The sequence below is a fragment of the Pochonia chlamydosporia genome (assembly GCF_001653235.2).
Source record: "Pochonia chlamydosporia 170 chromosome Unknown PCv3seq00009, whole genome shotgun sequence".
Taxonomy (NCBI): domain Eukaryota; kingdom Fungi; phylum Ascomycota; class Sordariomycetes; order Hypocreales; family Clavicipitaceae; genus Pochonia; species Pochonia chlamydosporia.
The window spans coordinates 590,910-610,582 of record NW_019154044.1 but is presented as its reverse complement, the minus strand read 5'-3'; the positions used below and the strand labels follow the sequence as shown (position 1 = coordinate 610,582).

The following is a 19,673-nucleotide window of genomic DNA, read 5'->3' as shown; positions in this document are numbered from 1 at the left end:
GTTTCGCACGTTATCGTGGATCAGCAGGAGAGACATGAAACACCACAACGAAACTTATAACATCGCCATCCTACGCCGGCAATAGCGATGGCCGCAAAAGTGCTTTCGACTCGGAAATCCGATCATCTAATTCGATTTAAGCGGGAGGAAATGCTCTTCCATCAGCGACTTACACACTGCCTAGCAATCCTCCCGTATTCTATAGGGTATAAGGCACCAGACTGTGGAACGGAACATGGCGCCGACGGTTAGGGGAAATGGCTAATTTGTTGACTGCCGGTCCAATAATATGATAGATTAGATACCATTCAACCTGTGAAACTCATAAAAGTGGCTCGTATCCAAGAAGTCTGAGGTGGTCAGACGCAGGCCCCTACAGCCCGCCATCCAGAATGCAACATTTCGGAGAATGCGGCACTCCAAGGGCAACGTTAAGCCTTGTGTTGGGTTTTGTTTGTCTCGGCCGACTCCAATGAGTAGCACAGCAGACGCCCGTGGGAAATCTCGAAGGATCAATAAGGAATTGGTGTGGACACCAAGTGGAAGACGGGGCTTACAGATCTCAACGTCTGTGTGATCAAGAAGGCTATTTTGCATCCACACGCAGCCCTCTTTCAATGAGACTTAGTTCCCAAGCCACTAACTTTAATCTGGAAGCTTGAAACGACTTCAAAAACACCCATTTGCTATAACACAGCATCATCTTGTCTGCCGTGAATATACTGCCTAACCTGTCGAATCCAATTATCCAGACCAACAGCGCTATGCCAATGATGAACTACGACATGGTTCGTGCTTCGGTCTCGCTTCGCTACTCGGGTTCGGCCCAACACGACGGCGAGCACGACGATCCTGTGCGCCGGCGGGACAACTCGGCCACTTACAGACCAAGACACATTTCTAGCACTGCTTCAACACCTATCCAACTACACATATTTCCAATTCAAAAATGATAGATAAAACACAGTTCCAGATACCCTCACCCGTGACACGTTTTAGTAACAGAGTCGTTTCTATTGCAGCAAACGGGCTCAGTTTCGGGTCCCCCCCCAATCCCGTTTATACCCAACAGCACAAACCAAGATCAGATCCCGTCTCGAAAATCCTCCCTGGGCAACGTCAAACCGACCAGTGAATTCCTACAATACAGCCAAACCGAAGGAGACACGAGTTTGAAATCGGGGCCGGTTCAATAACGCCTTCCGCCTTGCGCTTGAGCATCACCCATGACCAAGGCAACTGTCCACTTTGAATCTGTGACATCACGACCAACAAGTAGATAATCTGAGGGGCGGTGAAATAGACTCAAGAAAGAAGGCTCCGAGCCACTCGCCTCGTCAGCTTACTCATGCCCATGCAGCCCAGCACTGGTGCGTCTTCGTGTCTCTTCAGATACCGGACCAACAGCCCCCTCTTTCTAAAAATGCCTTGTGTGACTGCTTAATATGAGACAACTTGGCTACCAACTAACCAACGTTTGCCAAGATCGGCATTGGAAGTAAAATGACGGCACGAGCTTGGGCATACTACAACAACGCACCCCGATTTGTCGCCCGGCGAAAAATAAGGCATCATCACCAGCACGAGGGGGTGCATGACGCGACGAGATACTACAGCAAATTCGATTGTTCATGACTGCCTGGTGCGAATTAAGCTTGCATGGCCCCCAAGAAATGATGGGCCAAACTCGATCTGGTTGCTGGTGCAGGTGTTGACATTGTTTATGGAACGGTCCAGTTCGACTGCGTCTCATACGAAGATTGTTTGTGAGACCTGGTCCCGGTTTCCATGAAAGTCTCGTGAGACATTCGGTCCAGAGCATGTATAAATTCGCTTGCCTCTCGGTCTCCTCTCCTGTGAATAAGGAACGGCTACAGCACATAAGCAGCCCAGCTCTCTGACAACGTACCTAACCCTACAGCTCTCCTCTAATTCATCAAATCACAGGCAGGCACACATCACAAAATGGTTGTTGTAACCCAACCACCGTCCAATGCCTTTGTGGCATTTGTCCGCCGCATATACAACCCCATCGGCTTCTCCAAAGGCTACAACTTCATCCTGTTCGTCATCTTTGGCGGCGCCCTGCTCGGATTCACCCTCGCCCGCTTCATGTTCCTCGACATCAAAGGCATCTTCTGCAATCCCAAATCCACAGTCGGCGGTGCCCTCCCCGGTGAATGTTACTACTACCTCCAGGGCATTGAGAATGTCGGCATCATCATGCATCTGGCGGGTATCCTGCCTGCTGCTTTCCTTGCCGTGTTCCAGTTTGTGCCTGCTATACGACACAAGGTCATCATTGTCCACCGCCTGAACGGATACTTGATTATCCTCTTGTCGTTGGTTGGTGTTATTGGAGTCTTTATGATTGCACGACATGGTCTTGGCGGTGGGTTGGACGTCCAGTCTGCTGCTGGAATGGCATCGATTGTGTTTATTTCATGCAAAGTTATTGCATTTTACAACATCAAGATGCTGCAGATTGAGCAACATCGCGCTTGGATGCTTCGAGCGTGGGGTATTGTAAGTTTTGCGCCCTCTCTTCTTCTCGATACTATCAGTGCTGACAACATATCAGGCCAGCTTCATCATCACCATGCGCATCATTGCTATCATCATGGCCATTATCGTCGGCAAGACCCCTAAGGACTACTACACTGTCCGACCGTGCGCCATGATTGACCACATCTACGGGGGTAACCAGACTCGAGTGTTGCGCGTGTACCCAGCCTGCTCGACGTTCTACTCGGGTGCTGATCCTAGCCAACATGTTCCCATTCCTGTGGGAGTAGCTGCAGATGGGCCAGAGAGGATCGCCTCGGCGGTTAACACTAGCTTCGGGGCAAGTGCTTACCTTGCGTTTTTGCTCCACGCCCTCGCCGTAGAGCTGTATCTACGACTTACACCAGCTGAGACGGAGCGGCTAAGGCGTGTTTCGTACGAGCGACAAAAGGAGGCTGGCATGAAGAACCCCGGCAATGCTGGCTTGACTGCCCAGCGCCTGGGTGATGCAGATCCCTGGAGCCCAGAGCCTCCTCAGTCTGGGTCTAATGGAAGCACTGATGAGAAATACTCGCGTATCGCTAGAAAACCGGTACTGACGGAGAGGGGAACGGCTAGATTGTCTGATCCTGAGAGTGATGACCACTAGTCGTCGGCTACGGGTTCTCGTAGTATACTACAGCTATCACAAGCTCGTACATGGTAGGAGTATACCTTGGGCTACACGATTTGATGATGGGAACCAAGGGGCGGGTGGCGCGCTGGAGTCATTTCTGGGATTAATCTGGGTTCACAAACACTTGGCACAAATGAGAGATACTGCGTATTTGATAAAATTCAACAGTCATAAGTCATACCACTAGTGTTCCTTTCGTTGGATAGCCTTGCTTGAATGAACAATGCGTGTGCTTAGCGATCAATCTAAACCCCATTCCACCAGTACGACTCGCCAACCTTGAATGAAGCCTTGACAACTTTTCCATCTGTAAGAGCGCTGCTGTCGCTGACGATAACGTCATATTCGCCAGCCTCGACGCACCACTGGTCCCGTTCCTCGTCCCAGTATGCGGCTGCGTATTTCTCCAGTTCGCTGATGGTGACGGTCTTGGTTTCGCCAGCATCGAGCTCAACCTTGGTGAAACCGCGGAGTTCTTTGACAGGGCGATTTATCTTGGCTGCCTGCTTAGGCTGGATGTACATCTGGGCAACTTCGGAGCCCTTGATAGCTCCAGTATTCTTTATTTTCAACGTTGCCGTCACCTTGCCATCCGTGGAGGTAACTGACAGATCGGAGAATGTAAAGGTGGTATAAGAGAGCCCGTGGCCAAAGGGGAAATTGACTTCACGCTCCGCAAACTCGTAGTATCGGTATCCGACGTATACGTCTTCTCCATACAGAGTTCGCCCCGCCTCGGTGCGGTAGTTGAGGAAGGCCGGTACATCCTGCAGTTTCTTGGGGAAGCTGAGGGACAGCTTTCCAGAGGGATTGGCATCACCGAACAAGATGTCAGCAATGCAGTTACCCGTCTCGTTGCCTCCATACCAAGCCTGAACAACAGCAGGAGTTTGCGCAAGCCATGGCATCTCCTCAGGTGTGCCGGTCTGCATGACGACGGCAGTATTTGGGTTAGCTGCGGCAACTTGGGCGATTAGCTCGTCCAGAACACCGGGCAGCTTCATGCTGGCTCGGTCAGCACCTTCGGTCTCCCAATCAGAGTTTAGGCCGGCGCAGATGATGACTTGGTCGTGCTCTTTGGCTAACTGGACAGATTTCTTGATTTCCTCTTGATCATCAATCACCTTGCATCCACCGACGCGGAGAGATCCGTGGCCAGGTACATAGGCATCGCCCTTGAGTGTAAAAGTAGGTGCAGACCCGAATTCGATGCGGAAGTTGTAAGTTTCGCCCTTCTTCAACTCAACGAGACCTCTTTCCTCACGTGTAGCTGCCCCGAAGAAGGCATCTCCAGCAACCTGCTTTGTCGCATTGTCTACAATGAGCTTATCGTTGACGAACGCCTTGGCTGTTCCAGATACGACGACTCCCAACTCATAGGTGCAGTCTTCCTCTGCTACCAAAGAGCCTTCCATGTCGGCGTACCATATGTCTGCTACCTTGGGGTTGCTGTAGTCAACAAGGTGCATCTCCGTCTTACTGAAGTACAGCGTGTCGACAGACTGGCGGTTGGGGGTACCTGGAGGCTGGTTGTAGACAGTCCATCGCATGCCTTGCTTGCCATTGGGGTCGGTGCATTGAGGACCAAGAAGAGGGAGGAAACGATGAGTATAGGCTCCAACAGTGTAAGCGGGAGCAGAGCCCAGCTTCTCAGAAATACCGTCGTACGGAGTTACCGCATAATATGCGGGCAGGGCTGCCGAGCCACCACCGTGGTAAGTTGCTGTTTTGGCATTTGGACCAATGACCAAGGTCTTTTTATCCTTTTTCAACGGCAAGACGTTGTTCTCGTTTTTGAGTAGGACGATGCTCTCGTTGCCAATTTTTCGGAGCAGAGCAGCCGTCTCGGGGGTATTCACTTCCCTTTCCGGACCAAACTCCTTAATTCCTAGTCCAGAAACCTTCTTGACAAGCCGCAAGACAGCACGAACACGTTCGTCAATGACATGAGTGAACGGCTTGTTGGTGGAGGCATTAAACTTGAGGGCCTCGCCACGGAAACGAGCTGGGCCTGGCATCTCCAGATCGAGACCGGCGACGACGGCCGGAGTTGTGCTATACGTTCCATACCAGTCACTCATGACGAGACCCTCCCATCCCCACTCCTTTCGAAGCATACCATCCAGATACTTGGGATTCTCGCTGCACATTATGCCATTGATGCCATTGTAGGCTGTCATAAAGGCACCTGGCTTGGCGTCCCGCACAGTCAACTGAAATGGAAGAGCGTAAATCTCACGCAATGCTCGCTCAGTAACAATGCTCTGAACACCCATTCGCTTGTCCTCCTGATCGTTACATAGAAAGTGCTTTATGGCGGCTTGTACACCAGTGCTCTGAATGCCCCGGACGAGAGCAGCGGCACCAAGTCCAGCCAGGAATGGATCCTCGCCAATGGACTCGAAGCCGCGGCCTCCCAGAGGAGATCTCTGCATGTTGATTGTCGGGCCAAGAATGATGTGCGCACTCTTTGCAAGCGCTTCTTCTCCCATCTTTTTGCCTGCCTCTTGAAGAAGCTCCTGGTTAAAGGTAGATCCGAGTGCTGTGCCGCACGGGAAACATGCTGAGGGGACGCCATTGAAGAACTTTGTGCCTCTTACACCGTTGGGACCATCAGACATGCGAAGTGAGGGGATGCCATGTTTTGGGAGGGCTTTTGTGTGCCAAAAGTCGATACCTGAGTTGAGATGTAAGCAATCTTGCCAAAACTATGTGGGATACCAAGCTCCTTATTTGGCTAAATTGTTCGGGACATATTATGACTTGTGCAAACCACTTACCTGCCAGCAGGTCGACCTTTTCGGCCAATGTGAGCTTCTTCAGCACTTCTTCAACATTGATATCTGCCATTATTACAGATGCGGTAGTGCTGATTCCCAAATGTAAAGGAGTTTTTGTTTAAACTTCAGGTTTAAAGGTCAAAGAATCTTGTCGGTTGTGCCGGTTGGACCTGCCTTTGACTCCAAGTTCCGCAGATGGGTACACGTGTGATCTTACGTCTACCCTGACAAACTTTTACAAAGAAGGACCGGTCAAGGCATGTATAAGCAAAAAGAATTAAGTACGTCCAACATTGGAATGGGGGGAGGTTGTAGATTAAGTACGGACGAGTTGGTTACACGGTCACAAATACACATCATCACGCATTGACGGGCCGACCAAACCCTATAGCGATCGGGGAAATGCCAACATAGGTGGGAGGACACAGTCTCAAAGGAAAACGAAACAGTAATCTAGCCCCTCTGGACCCTTGAATATTGATGCTTAGCATCACGTTTTAGGCTACAGGACGATGCCAAGTTGGAGATTTCGGGGAAATCTAATCAATTCCCATGGCCATAAATGACACCAATATGAGAGAAACCCCACGTTTGTAACCCAAGTACCCCACTTCCAGCGGGATGTCGCCCGGTCGGCTAAACTTCGGTATACATTTTACCCGAGTTTGACTGGTTTAGCCACGATTCTACCGACGGATTAACCAATCAAGGGAGCGGCAACGCCGGCGATATCGGGACGACGTTCCGCTGTCGCGTTTTGCACTCGCGGGCAAGCGGGAAGGAACGACTTGGTCTTGAAGAGGGGCAAGTGAAGTGAGGACAACAATCTCGTCCGACACTCCCCGGGCGGACAGCCAGAGGAAAAGCCGCCCGGACACATATCATCCCGCCAACGACATATACATGTACCTCTCAGCGCCAACTCCTCGAGACGGAGGCATTTTCCGAAGTTACGATGGAGGAGTAAGCAATCCATTACGATGTGAAGCACCAAAGGACTATAGGTTGGTCATGTGGCACTTGCCGGATCTCCCCTTTGTATTGGTGCCAATCTTCCTTTACGCTGACAACTTCCACAGAAGTGAAATCCCGCCCCTAAACAAGGATCAAAACACTTCCACCAACCGAACTTGGAAGAAAATCGCGGAGCCGATATGTGATCTCGCCCGGCCTCACGTCGTCGGCTGAATGGAGCAAGTGTCCGGGCCAAGGTCAACGGATGGCCCAAAATCGCGGCGGGAAGAGTGGATTCATCCACGGACCGGGTCGCCCTCAGATCATGACCATGTGTCATTTTATCCGTGACGCTCGATGAGGCGAGCCTTTGAGCGTTGACCACCGGGAAGACCAGACATGTATACTCCCTTGAGAGAACTGACCATTGGATGGTCTGAGTTGTGTCCGCAAATGGACATCGGAGTCAAGCAAACGCCTACAGGACGGAACCACAGATCTGAGAAATCCTCCCTTCCCCACTGCGAGCGAGTCAACGCGATGGCATCATGCGGCATCACGCCATTGTCCATCGGAGAATATGGGCCACTTAGCGAGGGTTCGAGGTTGCTGCGATCTTGGTGCTTCCCCGCGGCCAAGAGGCTAGAGTACGACTGACAACATCCCCTCCCGTGGAGATTTCCATCTATTGTTTGACCGGTGCCTAGGGTATTGAATCATGATAGCAAGATCTTGATGCAGCGGAGAGATCGATCTATGCAATGCAGACATTTGCACGATGCGAGATCTTTGAAACTGTGCTCCAGGAGATACATCACTTGTCCACATTGTGCCCACAATATAGGGACCATTTTCGTGGGGGTTTTATATGCCACAGTTTGTCACTATTCCACCGGCGAGAAACTGGGGAGCGTCAAGTTGCAGTCATCCAACACAGTTCCTGGAAGCACTCCCTCATGGACCAAGAGATGGTGGCCACCGCAATACACAACTCGGTTGCAAAGGACAAATTACAACATGAGACCAGTCTGACTAGCGAATGTCTTCATCTGCAACAAACTCCCTTGTTGGAGCTAACTTGGATCACTCAACAATATCCTCTGGCAACATCACATGGGCGTCCACAGCAACCGGTTCCTTCCTGGCCTCGACCTGTCAAACAAGCATTCACCTCCTGTCTGAAGCAGATCACACGCCCCCTCCATTCCCTTCTAATCCGCGACACTCAGCTTGAATATTCCCCTCATTCATGTGTAGATGAGGTGGCTGACAGAGCGGAGATGATGTACGTTTTGGCACATGGATAGTCTCTACAGGTGGGTTGTCTCCGATTGAATCACGATGCCTTCCATCCACAGGCAACCTGTTATCCTCTGCCTCCTTTGTGGCGATGTTGTCCCACCGACAAGGCTGCTCAAAGGACCCATCTGCTGATGGAGAAAGGACAAGGACAGGCACAGTTGAGATTTCCAACGCATCAACATCCACATTGTCCACAATCAGCGGCATCCACTTCTGTCCTTTGACGCCCCTTTCGTGGGATCCACCAACACTTGGCTTTCTGGCAACGTTTGACGCCGTCGTGACAAGAGGAACGGATTGAAGATTCCACACTGCGGCCCGCTTGAGCATTTAAACAGGGGAGCTAGAGGAAAGAAACGTTGGCATGGTCTCGGCATTCTGCGGGTATTGTTACATACATGTCGCCGAGCATAACCCAATCCGCCAAGTTGGTTGAAGAAAGGCTCCGAATGCCATGTCGGAATATTGAGCACAATTATCACGCCCGAGACCCTTGTTCGAGATCCACAGGAAGTACATGAGCCGCCAGTTTGTGCCCTCGGCGTTTTGAGCAAGATATCTGTTACATTGGTTACTGGTTGGGACTTTGTAGGGCCGCTGGGAGGCTGGAGGACTGACAACGACCACAACAGCAGTCCAGGCTGAATCCACACGCCAAATTTCTGCAACACAATCCACTTTATTTCTTTAATGCGGTCTGCAATATCACACATGAGAAAATATGCATCTAAATTGTCGGTCAAGCACTCCGTCCTCTGAACTCTGTACGGAGTACTCTGTACCTAGGGAAGTGATCGGGTTGTCAGTTGAGCCCACTCACACTCACAGGCACTTGATGGACTGACTCCACATAGTCTGCAATGGAGTACGGCCTTTGTGGTGAAAGTTGAACTCAGTCACTCCCCATCATCATGGATACTGGTCGTCGCACAAGTCCCGTATTGCGCACGAAACTCAGGGTTGCTGTCCAAGGGAGCGGGCCGCCACAAACAAATTGCAATAGTCAATACGACGTTGCGGTTCAACGGCAATGATGGCGGAACGGCAATTGATTTTGAAGAGTTGGGCACATTCTCCCATCGCCGTTGAAGGCACAAGACGATTTGAACCAAGGGCTTTCTTTCCACCCCTCCCCTGTCTCAGAGTGCAGCGACTGGCTGACGAGCACCTCATTTGCCGACGGAGGCTTTCTTTCGGGAAGTGGAACCCTACAGTGGACGGGGCGAGGAGTCGCGTTGAAGTGCACTACAGTCCATTGACTCCATACCGCCTGCTCAGGTATCAGAGAGGGTCAGATTGCCAGGCTGGACTGGGCAGCCGTTGGTTGACAGGTTTCGAATTTGTGTCTCGTCCAATGGGTCTCCTGATCGACAGCTACTGCTAGTTCTTGCATGGCGTGGCTGGAGAGTGGTCAAGGCGGGGCTGAACCAGAGCCCTGCATGGTCAAGGTCCAAGTCTGGTGTGATTCTCCCCTGGTCTGTCTGTTGAGACCCCATGCTGGCATGCACCCTTCGTTCTGGATGTGCGTGATCATACAAAAAGCGTGTAAGCGAATGCTTCGAGTTGCGCAATGGCCAAGCTCTAGCTCCGCCAGGTGGGAGCTCAGCTGAGAAGCACGGGGCGACGATTGCCAGAAATAGGAAATCCTAACGGGCCGACGATGACGATGTTTTCCGCTTCACCTCCTTTTGCACAGCAAGAAAGCCTTTGGCGGGACTGGACTCGGGTTGGTCCAATCAATTTTGGGGTCGAAGCCACTGTAGACGGCTTCGTCCCGGTCTGGTTATTCGTCACCATAGCAGAGGGTCCGACGGCGTTCGGCCATCACACACCACACAAACTGCTGCCATCAAGTAAAGAACACGCCGGAGTGGCGGCCGGAGCTGAGGCGCAAATGTGCATGTGTGCGTTTGTATTGCACCGAGTGCTGTATCATGTATGGCTGGGAGTATGGAAGAGGATGGGGATTGGAGAGGAGGAGATGATGCGCCATTGTCAATAGTCGAGCTTGCCAACACGGCACACGGGACCACGGACCATCCATGAGAACCGACTAGGAACTGCAACAGAGACAGTCTCTCAGATGCGGATCAAGATTTGCTGGGCGGGTGACGAACCACTGCAGGTCGGCGGTCGGGTTGGGTTGTTGACGATGGGAGTGAATGTCACAGAAGCAGAAGAAGGCTTCGAGATGGCGGATGATCGCTGGGCCCCTGTACCCCGGAATCTCGACTGAGTGACAGGAACGGGGGTACGGCTCAACGGTGCATTAATGGTATCAAATGAGGTCCAGCTGGACTGGCATTGGCGATGGTGGCATATCCGTGGTGGCCTGATCCGCAATCTGTTACCTTGTCAACTTGATTGACAGCGACTAATACTACAGTCATTCACGGAGTAAATTAGGTATCCATTCGAAACCGGGAGACGGGGTTCTTTATTTCCCGGCGTCGCGTGGTATCTACGAATTGACATAACGAGGAGGTTTCTTGTTTGGCAGCAACTTCCCACCCGGAGTACAGCGGAGTAGTGACGGGACAACACCAAGACGATCCTTTTGTGCGGCATTACGGAGTATAGGAACGAGGATTCCGCTGTTCCGGTATCTGTGAGTGTCATGAGCGCGAGCATACTGTATCAATGTACTCCGTACTGCGTACAATACAAAATACGCTGAGGCGGAGGCAGAGGCAGCTGCAGTTAAGCCGCGTACTCTGCCTTGTTATTATCGAGTCTCCATTTCTTTTGCTGCACCCCGGAACCTTGCAGACAAAAAGTATCGACAGCCGGGCCTAGCCCTGGAGGGGGAAAAGGAGGAGGAAGATTGTCGGGCAAGTCCATCTTGTGCAGTGACCAGGCGTCATGGTGACAGTTTCAAAGTACGGCATGAGGGACGGGCTTGCATGGTGGCGCATGCGTGTCTCTGATGCTGCAAGGTGCAAACCGAACCCACGCCATGGCATGGATTTCAAGTAGGCGTTGACGGTTGAGGGGTCACTGCAGGAGTTGGGGCAGGGGATGGGGATGGTGCAAGCAGATGCAGTTGCTTTCTTGGTCAGCTTTCGGTCAGTCAGGGTTTGAGTTGTTGAGAAGTGCCGTGATATCCCGAGTGGGATTGATGAGGGCAGAGATTCGGGCCTACACGTATTTGTATGGAGTGCAGTACGGAGTACATGGATTGGAGTGCCGACATGGAAGAAAGATGGGGGGTTTCCAGCATGGGAGAAGCCGAAGCCGGGCGACAAGCGTGGCGCATTTACGTATTCAGCACAGGACGATACGCACGGTACGACAGTGTTACGATGCGGCGCTTTTAGCACTGCACATATTGCAGGGAAAAAGCCATGTGGCACAAGACATTTTTCAGTGTGATGGGAGGTAGTTGCCACTGGAAAGGGGATAGTGGTGTTGTCTGGCACAGGAGGGTTGGCAGACTGTTTGAAGATTTGTGGGTTGGACTTGGATCAATGTGAACAGGCGGCATGGATGGCAACGGTTGAACTGTTGAATGAGTGAAGGAGAGTGACTATTTGGGCGTTGTGTGGCACTTGGAGTCAGGCGCTTGGTTGGGGTTGAATTGACAGTGACATTTGATCTGTCTTGGATTATGTGGCTGTGTGCAGACGACAGTATCGAAGTCAATTCAGAGGCTGGACACTAGGGAAGCAGTCAACCATCCAGATAGTATTCGTTGAAGAGCGTGTCTAAGTATAGCAGCTGATTGCAATTGTTGAAGGCATTTAGAACAGTATTGCCTCTCCTGGCTGATGTATTCACAATGGTGCCGTAAATGCCTCAATTCAGCAATCCCATTGTCGAATACTATACTTAGCCCAGGGGAACATGTCCTCATCATTGTCCACGCTGGCCCGTGCAGCAGCCCAAAATGCCAGATGCATCTCTTGCCTCCCACAAAAGCTGCGAACTTGGTACTCTGTACAACCGCACATCAGGCCCAAGATGGAGGGGGCGTATCGAACACATCAAGCCAGAACCAAGATCTGTGCCGCAATGGCAAAGTACATGCCTCCCCTACAAGCACAGAGTAGCAGAGCAGAGTAGCATTCGCAAGAAATACCGACGTCCCCGTCTGTGGCTCCCGTGTGCAAGTCCAAAGAAAATACGCTCCTTGCCCGTTTCAAGCGCAAATGTCACGTCGGCGTCATGTCCGCTACTAGTCGCCCGCCAGAGCTAACGGTTTGAAGTGCAAAGTCTGCTGCAATTCGGTGAACCTAGCCTACAGAATGCAGAAGACAGACCAGGGACAGCAGAGACGGGGGGAGCCACATTATGCATCTTGACTCCTGGCCATGCATGCGGGCTGTGGGCGTTGAAGGGGGGGAAATGGTTGGTTGGGTGAGAGGACTAGTTTCTTCGATTGGGATTCTAGCGGGCTTCGATGGCGTTTTTTTGGTTTTTCTCTTTTTTTTGTGTGTTTTTCTTTTGGCGGATGGATGGCGGTTGGTACAGATGGGTTTGGACAGTGTTTGGACTGTGATGGGTTGTGAGGGATCTAGATGGACGTGGAGGAGTTGGTTGGATTGATGGGGTGCAGATGTTGTGTTTTGGATTCGCTGAGTTTATGCTGAGTTTATGCTGGGTGTAGAACCTGAGGATGAATGTACTCATAGGTTAGTGTACGGAGAAGGATGCTTATATTTGTTGGAAGGTGATTGTATATGTACGTGTGAGTACAATAAGTACAGGTACAGGGATGCATTGGAAACGGCAAGCAACCAACATCATCATGATGCCATGCTCGACGGCAGATTCAGCCTGTTTGAAGGTGCGAGACCGGACTTGACTTGCGACTTGGTGTTGATGCATGATGAATGTGATTCCATTCCATCAATCAATGCCATCCTTCAACATTGAATACACTTGATTGAATGACTGTGCGGCCAGGTACCAGACTTGGCCTTAGGTACAGGTCTTGAGTGTTAGGTCTAGCGCAGTTACAGTGCAGTGCACCACAGTACAGCGCCCCTTCAGCGCCCTCACAGCGCTCTGGCCACCGAGTGCCCCGCCATACCCTCCTGTGTGCACTACAATACAGCGCTTGTCGTCTCAATGGGAGCAATTGACGGCAGCCTGGAGGTCGGCTTGGCGGCACATGCATCTATTTTCAGAACACAGCCATTCGCGAATCGATTAAAATAGACATGAATGGATTGTAAAAATAACACATTGACGATGCTCCAGAATACACGCGTACATACATACAGCACATCAGACATCGTGAAGCAGGAGTAGAAGGGTGTACTCCATACTACATCCTACGAGTGGTATCCGCCGTCTTGTTCATGGGTTGTGGCTTTCCTTTTTTGGTGGCGGTAGGCTATTTTCTTTCTCCAGTCCCTCACCTGGTATCCGTACAGTATTGACTCTTGAATTTGTATCGAGGTACTACACACTTGCCACAAAGTACCAAGTCGAGGCGCCTCACCAGACTCCACAGCCAACCAGAGCCTTTGGAGCTCCTTCCCTCCAAGTGTTGGCAGATCAATCGAAAAAATTGAACCAAACACAGAATGCCGCATCTCAGAATTCCCTCACCAGCCTGCCCACTACACCATAATCGCCCGGTCTGAATACCATCAATGCTCGCCGACATGTCCCCGAGCCCAATTCGCCTCCATCGGTAGTTGGTCGGTCAAGAATATCCGACCCTTGCTGCTCGCTGCAAAGCCGACGGCACAGCACAGCACAGCATCACATCCCACGCAATTGCAAATGCAAATGCAAATGCAGTCATCAAGCTAACAGACTGAAACTTCCTTGCTAGCTTACCCGCGCTGCACCCAACACCAAACGATACCCTACGTTGCCTACAAAATCCATGACAACTGATCTACTGCACCATGTTTTGCCCCTGGATACTGGATACTACCCCGCGACTAGACAAGGGCATGGAAGAATCGAGGAATCAAGGAACAAGCGCACTGTACCATACACCGCGCGGCAACATGACGGATTGGCCGGCTCATGCATCCTCTCGATTTGGCTAATCTGCACGAGGAGCGCGCTTCATCTGCTTGGTTGATGTATTTCACCTTGATCAGGCAATCTACCTACGAGACTGGACGGCCTACACACTTGTGGCTAGTTGCTACAGCCACATGTAACGGCCGGCGACTGATCTTCTCTATCCTTTATCCACCAGCGCGCATTCCAAGAGGGCTTCTAGCGGGCTTCTTGTCACTGTCTAGGACAGAAGTGTCTGTTGGGTTGGCCGTTGACTCCAGGTCAGTTGGCCGAAACAGCGCTATTTCTGAAGCCCATTGATTCAGTGTTTTAGTCTCACACAAGCCCGCTGGAGATTTGACCTCACTTTACCAGACTTGAACTTGATTGCAACCCTCACTCCAGCTTTCCAACTTCAATCTGTCTCGCGCACGGCCATGTTGAGCACTACCATACGTCACATGATAATCATTCTAATCAGTCTCCCTCTCGCCGGAGGATATTCTCGCGCGGATTAGGAAAGTCTTGGAGAAACTTCAGACTCTCAATTACAGCACTTCATTTCCCAGCCTTGAATTGCTACCTGCCCCCAAACCAAGACATCAATCAATACCACGCCCGGTCTGTCCATCTTCCTCAACCTTCTTCAGCTCTCATCTCCACCAGCGCTGGCGTCAGCCTCGTCGCCCACTTGGCACTGTGCGTTCCTCTCCAAAAGCAAACTGTCGGCATATGCCGTCCCTTTGGCAGACACACATAGCTTTCAATGCTGAGCGCCAGCTTTTACTTTTACTCCCTCACCCATTAGTGCAACGGCTAAGATGCTGCCTCTGCCTCACCGTAGTCTAGTTCCCTCCCAAACTCAACTCCAACACACGCACACAGTACGCACACTTTTCACACCGTCAAAGCGCCCCTGTATTTCCCCCCACTGTTCTGCCACGTTTTTCACCAAAGGCCTCAAGCTTCTTCGGCTTCTAGTGCCTCGAGTGGGAACCATGGCTTGCCAATCGCCGTCCCTGTGCTCCGTCTAGGCCAACTCCTCACCTTACATGCCCAAGCCGGCATTGGGAAGGGGGGAGACAGAAAAAAAAATGATAAGTGGCGGCCATCAGCCAATCATACGCGTGCACACCCCCTCCGCGTGCAAGCCCCGCATTTTGTATCACTCTGCCAATCATACTGCATCCCAATCTGCAAGAGGTGGGGCGCTAGAACACTGGGCTGGCGTTGGACCTTCCCCCCGTCCAAAGAACCAACGTCTATTCAATTTCTTTGCTTTTTTTAAAACAAACAAAAACAACAGCCAACTAGTTTTCTGTGCGACATGTACAAAATGCCGTTGGTTTGGTAGGTGTGCACCCTCCTAACCCAATGCAGTTAAAAATCGGGCACATCCAAGGATGCGTACGGGGGACAAACTCAAAGCCCAAAGCATAGAAGGTAAATGGAAGCCGAATCGAAGGGCGGTAGAAGCTTCCATCTCTCACTCAATCCATCCAGTCCCATCCATCCCTGCCCACACCACCAAGCTTTGTCACCTTCGGTGTCGCCGGTAAAGTATGTTTCCTCTGCAACCACTCAACCACTGTACTGTACCGCACGGCGATAGGATGGGCTGGCAACTATGCGACCCGCGGGCAGGGCAAGCTCACGTTTCGTATGACCCTACTACACGTGTTACACGTGCTGGAGGTGTCTTGCAGGACAGCAATGCATCTTGACTCGGTGGGCATGAATGTAAATCACAATGAGACATTTGCAGCGTCGCCGGCCCTGACTATGAAGTGCTGCTGTTCTAGAAGTCGTGGCTTCAGGTATGGTGAGTAGCTGGTCATTTAACCTCTGCGTTCTAGAAACCTTGGCTTTTGTAGCTGTTGTCGTGGCTTCACGTATGCTACTCTAGCTGGTCATTTAACCTTGTCTTCTAAGTGGCTCGCAGCTGTCATTATCGTGGCTTCTAGACCTCCCACCGCAAGCTATCCCCCAAGTCTCCAAATGGTGCCTCAATAGCGGCCCTCACCACTACGCATGCCACGCCCACTGGAAGCTAATTACCTCCATGTCCCCTCCATTCAAATGTCCGTGCCAAAAATCAGCGAACTGAAACTTCACTCGGAGCAAACAGGCCGGCTCGAAATAGCACTGAAAGGTAATCGCCTGCAAGAAATGTCCGAGCGCTAACGTCTATGGGAGTTACAGCCCTGCAGCTTGACTGGCGCGATGTCGTCTGCATGTTGACAAGACGATGCAGACGATAAAGTCTATCGGCTCATATCGAGTGCTACCTATACTACCATTACAGAACAAAGCAATCTACACATCTAAAACATAGACATGCTGAAATGCCATTCACTGCTCGTTTGATAGGCCGGACGCCGCCTCAACTACCCTTCCGCGTCCGTGGACAGGATCACCAAGCCACTTCAGGCCGCGTCCACAATACCACACTATAGTACACTCACACATAGTACACATGTCAAGCAGGCCCTGCAGTACAACAGCACAATACAATAAACAATCGTTTATTCCCAATTTGCCAACCTACACCTTTGCCGTCCAGGTACACTAAAGTAACCGTCTATGTAAAATTCCCGTGGTATATAGAACAAATCATGTCGAGAGCCCACAATTGCGTCATCCAGTAGCAATGCGCGGATACAGGCAATATGATGCTGCACAGTAGACGGTGTAGCTCATTGTTGCTTGCTTCGCCACATTCCTCGTATTGACTGACGCACCCTGATCAAACACCAAATTCGCGTATCCGTGTCTGTACGCTGCATGCAGAAAAAACATAAAAGTGAAAAAAAAAATAAAAAACAGTGTTGAAAATACATGTCAGAATTCGCTTCCCAAATGATCCCAGATCTAGTCTATGCGTCGCTTCCCTGGCGCCGTCTTTGCATCATGTATCTTCTATTCCAAGACATTCGTGCACAGCCCACTTGGCGGTTTGAGCATGTTCACTCAGTCCCCGTACAACTACCGCGCGGCCAAGTGCATGCGCAACGCCACCCTTGGCTGTTGCGTCTTTGCTTCGAACCATTGCCGCTCCGTAAATCGTGGAGTTCCGCGCGGCTCCGCGGAAGAGGTGAACGGTACGCTGGCGGGTTTTTGCGTCTCGTCGCTTGGTCGATGGCCGTGGGTCTTGGTCTTGGTCTTGGAAAAGGAGAGATAGTTCGATTGGTGTGTCGTGTCATCGTAACAAGTCCACTCTTGGCTCCCGCTGTCAATGCAGCCAGGCCGCTTTGATCAGCAGGGAAGTCGGGAGTCAGGACAGTGTTTGCATTCAAACAAGCTCAGGCCGTGTGCTGTGCTGTGTTGTGTTATCGCGAGATGACGGCGTTTTGGGAACCATCGTAGTACACGCCAGGATACATGTTCCATCCTTGGGGTCGCTGTTGTTGAGTCTGTTGCATATAGCCTTGCGCAGCCATCATGTCGTGCATACCCTCAAATTCAACCTTGACCTCCTTGCCGTCAACGAGACCGATGCCGGCGGTGCCCATCATGGAGCTAGGCACGCTGGTGGGAATGTACCCGGCGGCTGGGCCATACTCGTCCGTGTTGACCGACGAGGAAGGGCTGGGAACGCTGGAGGGAATGGCGGATGCCCATGCTTCACAGTTGGGCATGGGCACGTACTGCTGGGTCGCTTGGCTGTAGTCTGAGATGTAGTCGGCTCCTCCTGAGGGGAGAGGGGACATTCTGGGACTGGGGATAGCGCCGCAGTTGTCATCGTTGTAGGCTGAGGGACACGGGGTTAGCAGTTGCTTCGGTTGCGGCTGCGACGCTAGGTGCAGGTAGGAGGAGGAAGAGGAGGAAGCCTCGTAGTCGTCGACGGGAGCGACCAGCGTCGAGTAGGTCGTGTTCGTACCTGTTGGGCCGGAGTAAGGAGAAGATGTCATGGAGACCCCCATGGACTCCTTGAGCTGGCGAAGCTCATCTTCGAGGGCCTTGTTGCGGCGCATAAGATCTTGGACAGTCTTGTCTCGACTTTGGGTGCTTCGAAGGTCCTCAAGTTCTCTTTCAAGGCGTTCAATATGTTCCTTGGTTCTAGCACGGATAGCTCGTTGAGCTTCTCTGTCGTTGGCTCTCTTGCGAGCAAGCTGTGATGGCGTCAAGGTAGAGACGCTTCGGGTTCCTATATAAGAGGCGAAAAGATGTGTGTTAGGTTATGCCAGGTCCATGTACTTGAGTATAGAGTGTGAAAAGAAAGGAATGATGCTTACCCTTTCGCTTGGAGGACGACGAAGAGGGCTTCATTGGTTCCGCTGACGATGATCGCGTCATGGTAGCGGATGTGAAGGAAGTTGGGAAGATGGTGGACGTGGTGATCGTGGTGGTGGTGATGTTGACAATGTTGAAACAGTCAACGGTAGGAAGTGTGTAACTGTGTAACTGTGTAACCAAGAGATGATGTGATGCAGGTAACTTGAGCACACAAAGAGTGATTGGGTACTACAGTGTATGATATAATCTTGTAATGTTAAAGGTAAGGAGCAACGAGGCAAGTGATGATCTTTGTATGTTGGACAAGAAGAGGTGCCACAATGAAGAGCCAAGGTCCCCCCCTCGGTGGAGAGCGACAGGCCCTGGAGTTATATGTAGCTGGAGTGTCTGTTGCGATCCAAGTCAAAAGACTTGACTTGACGATAGAATTTGGCCCAAAACGAGCGGGTGTGTGGCGCTTCCCCCATGCACCCTGGCTTGCTGGCTTGCACTTGCCTGAGACCCCGGTCCCCGGAGTCAATTCGCGCTAGGCCTGAAGCAGACACCCTGGTCCAGAGGTACAGAGGTACACGGGTACATCAAGCCCCACCCAATTGATATGACCACCCCAGACCCACTCGCTTTGGTGGGCAAAATGCCAAGACTCCACTTGAAGCTGCTGTCTCTGCACCCCCCGTCCTGCCCGTCTCGAAAACTGAAAAACTGGAGCCTCTAGCAACGCTCTTTCTGTGACTTCAGGTGGGTGGGCGAGGCAAGCACGCTGCGTACCGTACCTGCCCGCACACAGTAGCAGACCAGGACAACTTCAGAAGTCTGGTTGGTACGTACCTCGACGCCAGTGCATGCCTTTGACTGCCAACCTGCCCAAGTCAAGTCAAGTCCAGTCAGACCAAATTCCGATTCCTGTTCCGTCTCTCCTCTCACATTGACATTGATGTGCTTCATCTGCCACCAGCCAGCTCCTCAGGCCGCGCTCACAGCTTTCAGTATCATATCCCCCCCATCTGTGTGCAGTTGCGTACGCACATGTCTGGTACGCTCCGACCTTGTCCGCAAGTCAAGTCGTCTCTGATGCTACATTGCCATCTCGCTGTGCCTCGGACTACATCTCATCTCCTCAGCTCCATCGGCCAACATGTTTTGCGTGGCCGTGCCGTTCAATTTTCGAGTCCAATCTCTCTGTGGCCCGAGATTCCCAAGATTCCAAGATGCCGAGAAACGTTCGCTTCCTAGTGCCAATCAGCTGCCATCGCCCT

At 51.6% G+C, this 19,673-nt stretch overlaps 5 protein-coding genes across 5 annotated transcripts; 3 read left to right on the top strand and 2 right to left on the bottom strand.

Moving 5' to 3' along the window:
* Positions 1 to 1,965: 1,965 nt before the first annotated feature.
* Positions 1,966 to 3,154, top strand: VFPPC_16790 (microtubule associated protein; the record flags this gene model as incomplete). Its single annotated transcript, XM_018294543.1, has 2 exons — positions 1,966 to 2,526; positions 2,582 to 3,154. 2 exons carry the CDS (start codon positions 1,966 to 1,968, stop codon positions 3,152 to 3,154), a joined length of 1,134 nt encoding a protein of 377 aa, XP_018138201.1.
* Positions 3,155 to 3,426: 272 nt separating this feature from the next.
* VFPPC_10716 (glycosyl hydrolase) lies at positions 3,427 to 6,031 on the bottom strand (the record flags this gene model as incomplete). Its single annotated transcript, XM_018289032.1, has 2 exons — positions 3,427 to 5,858; positions 5,962 to 6,031. The coding sequence occupies 2 exons, from the start codon at positions 6,029 to 6,031 to the stop codon at positions 3,427 to 3,429; spliced, it is 2,502 nt and encodes an 833-aa protein (XP_018138200.1).
* Positions 6,032 to 9,247: 3,216 nt separating this feature from the next.
* Positions 9,248 to 9,601, top strand: VFPPC_18239 (hypothetical protein; the record flags this gene model as incomplete). Its single annotated transcript, XM_022429882.1, has 1 exon — positions 9,248 to 9,601. One exon carries the CDS (start codon positions 9,248 to 9,250, stop codon positions 9,599 to 9,601), a length of 354 nt encoding a protein of 117 aa, XP_022285115.1.
* Positions 9,602 to 11,254: 1,653 nt separating this feature from the next.
* Positions 11,255 to 11,599, top strand: VFPPC_18238 (hypothetical protein; the record flags this gene model as incomplete). The annotated part of the gene is made up of 1 exon (XM_022429881.1): positions 11,255 to 11,599. One exon carries the CDS (start codon positions 11,255 to 11,257, stop codon positions 11,597 to 11,599), a length of 345 nt encoding a protein of 114 aa, XP_022285114.1.
* A 5,911-nt stretch (positions 11,600 to 17,510) lies between these two features.
* On the bottom strand, positions 17,511 to 18,477 carry VFPPC_14807 (bZIP transcription factor; the record flags this gene model as incomplete). Its single annotated transcript, XM_018292575.1, has 2 exons — positions 17,511 to 18,328; positions 18,417 to 18,477. The coding sequence occupies 2 exons, from the start codon at positions 18,475 to 18,477 to the stop codon at positions 17,511 to 17,513; spliced, it is 879 nt and encodes a 292-aa protein (XP_018138199.1).
* Between the last annotated feature and the right edge of the window lie 1,196 nt (positions 18,478 to 19,673).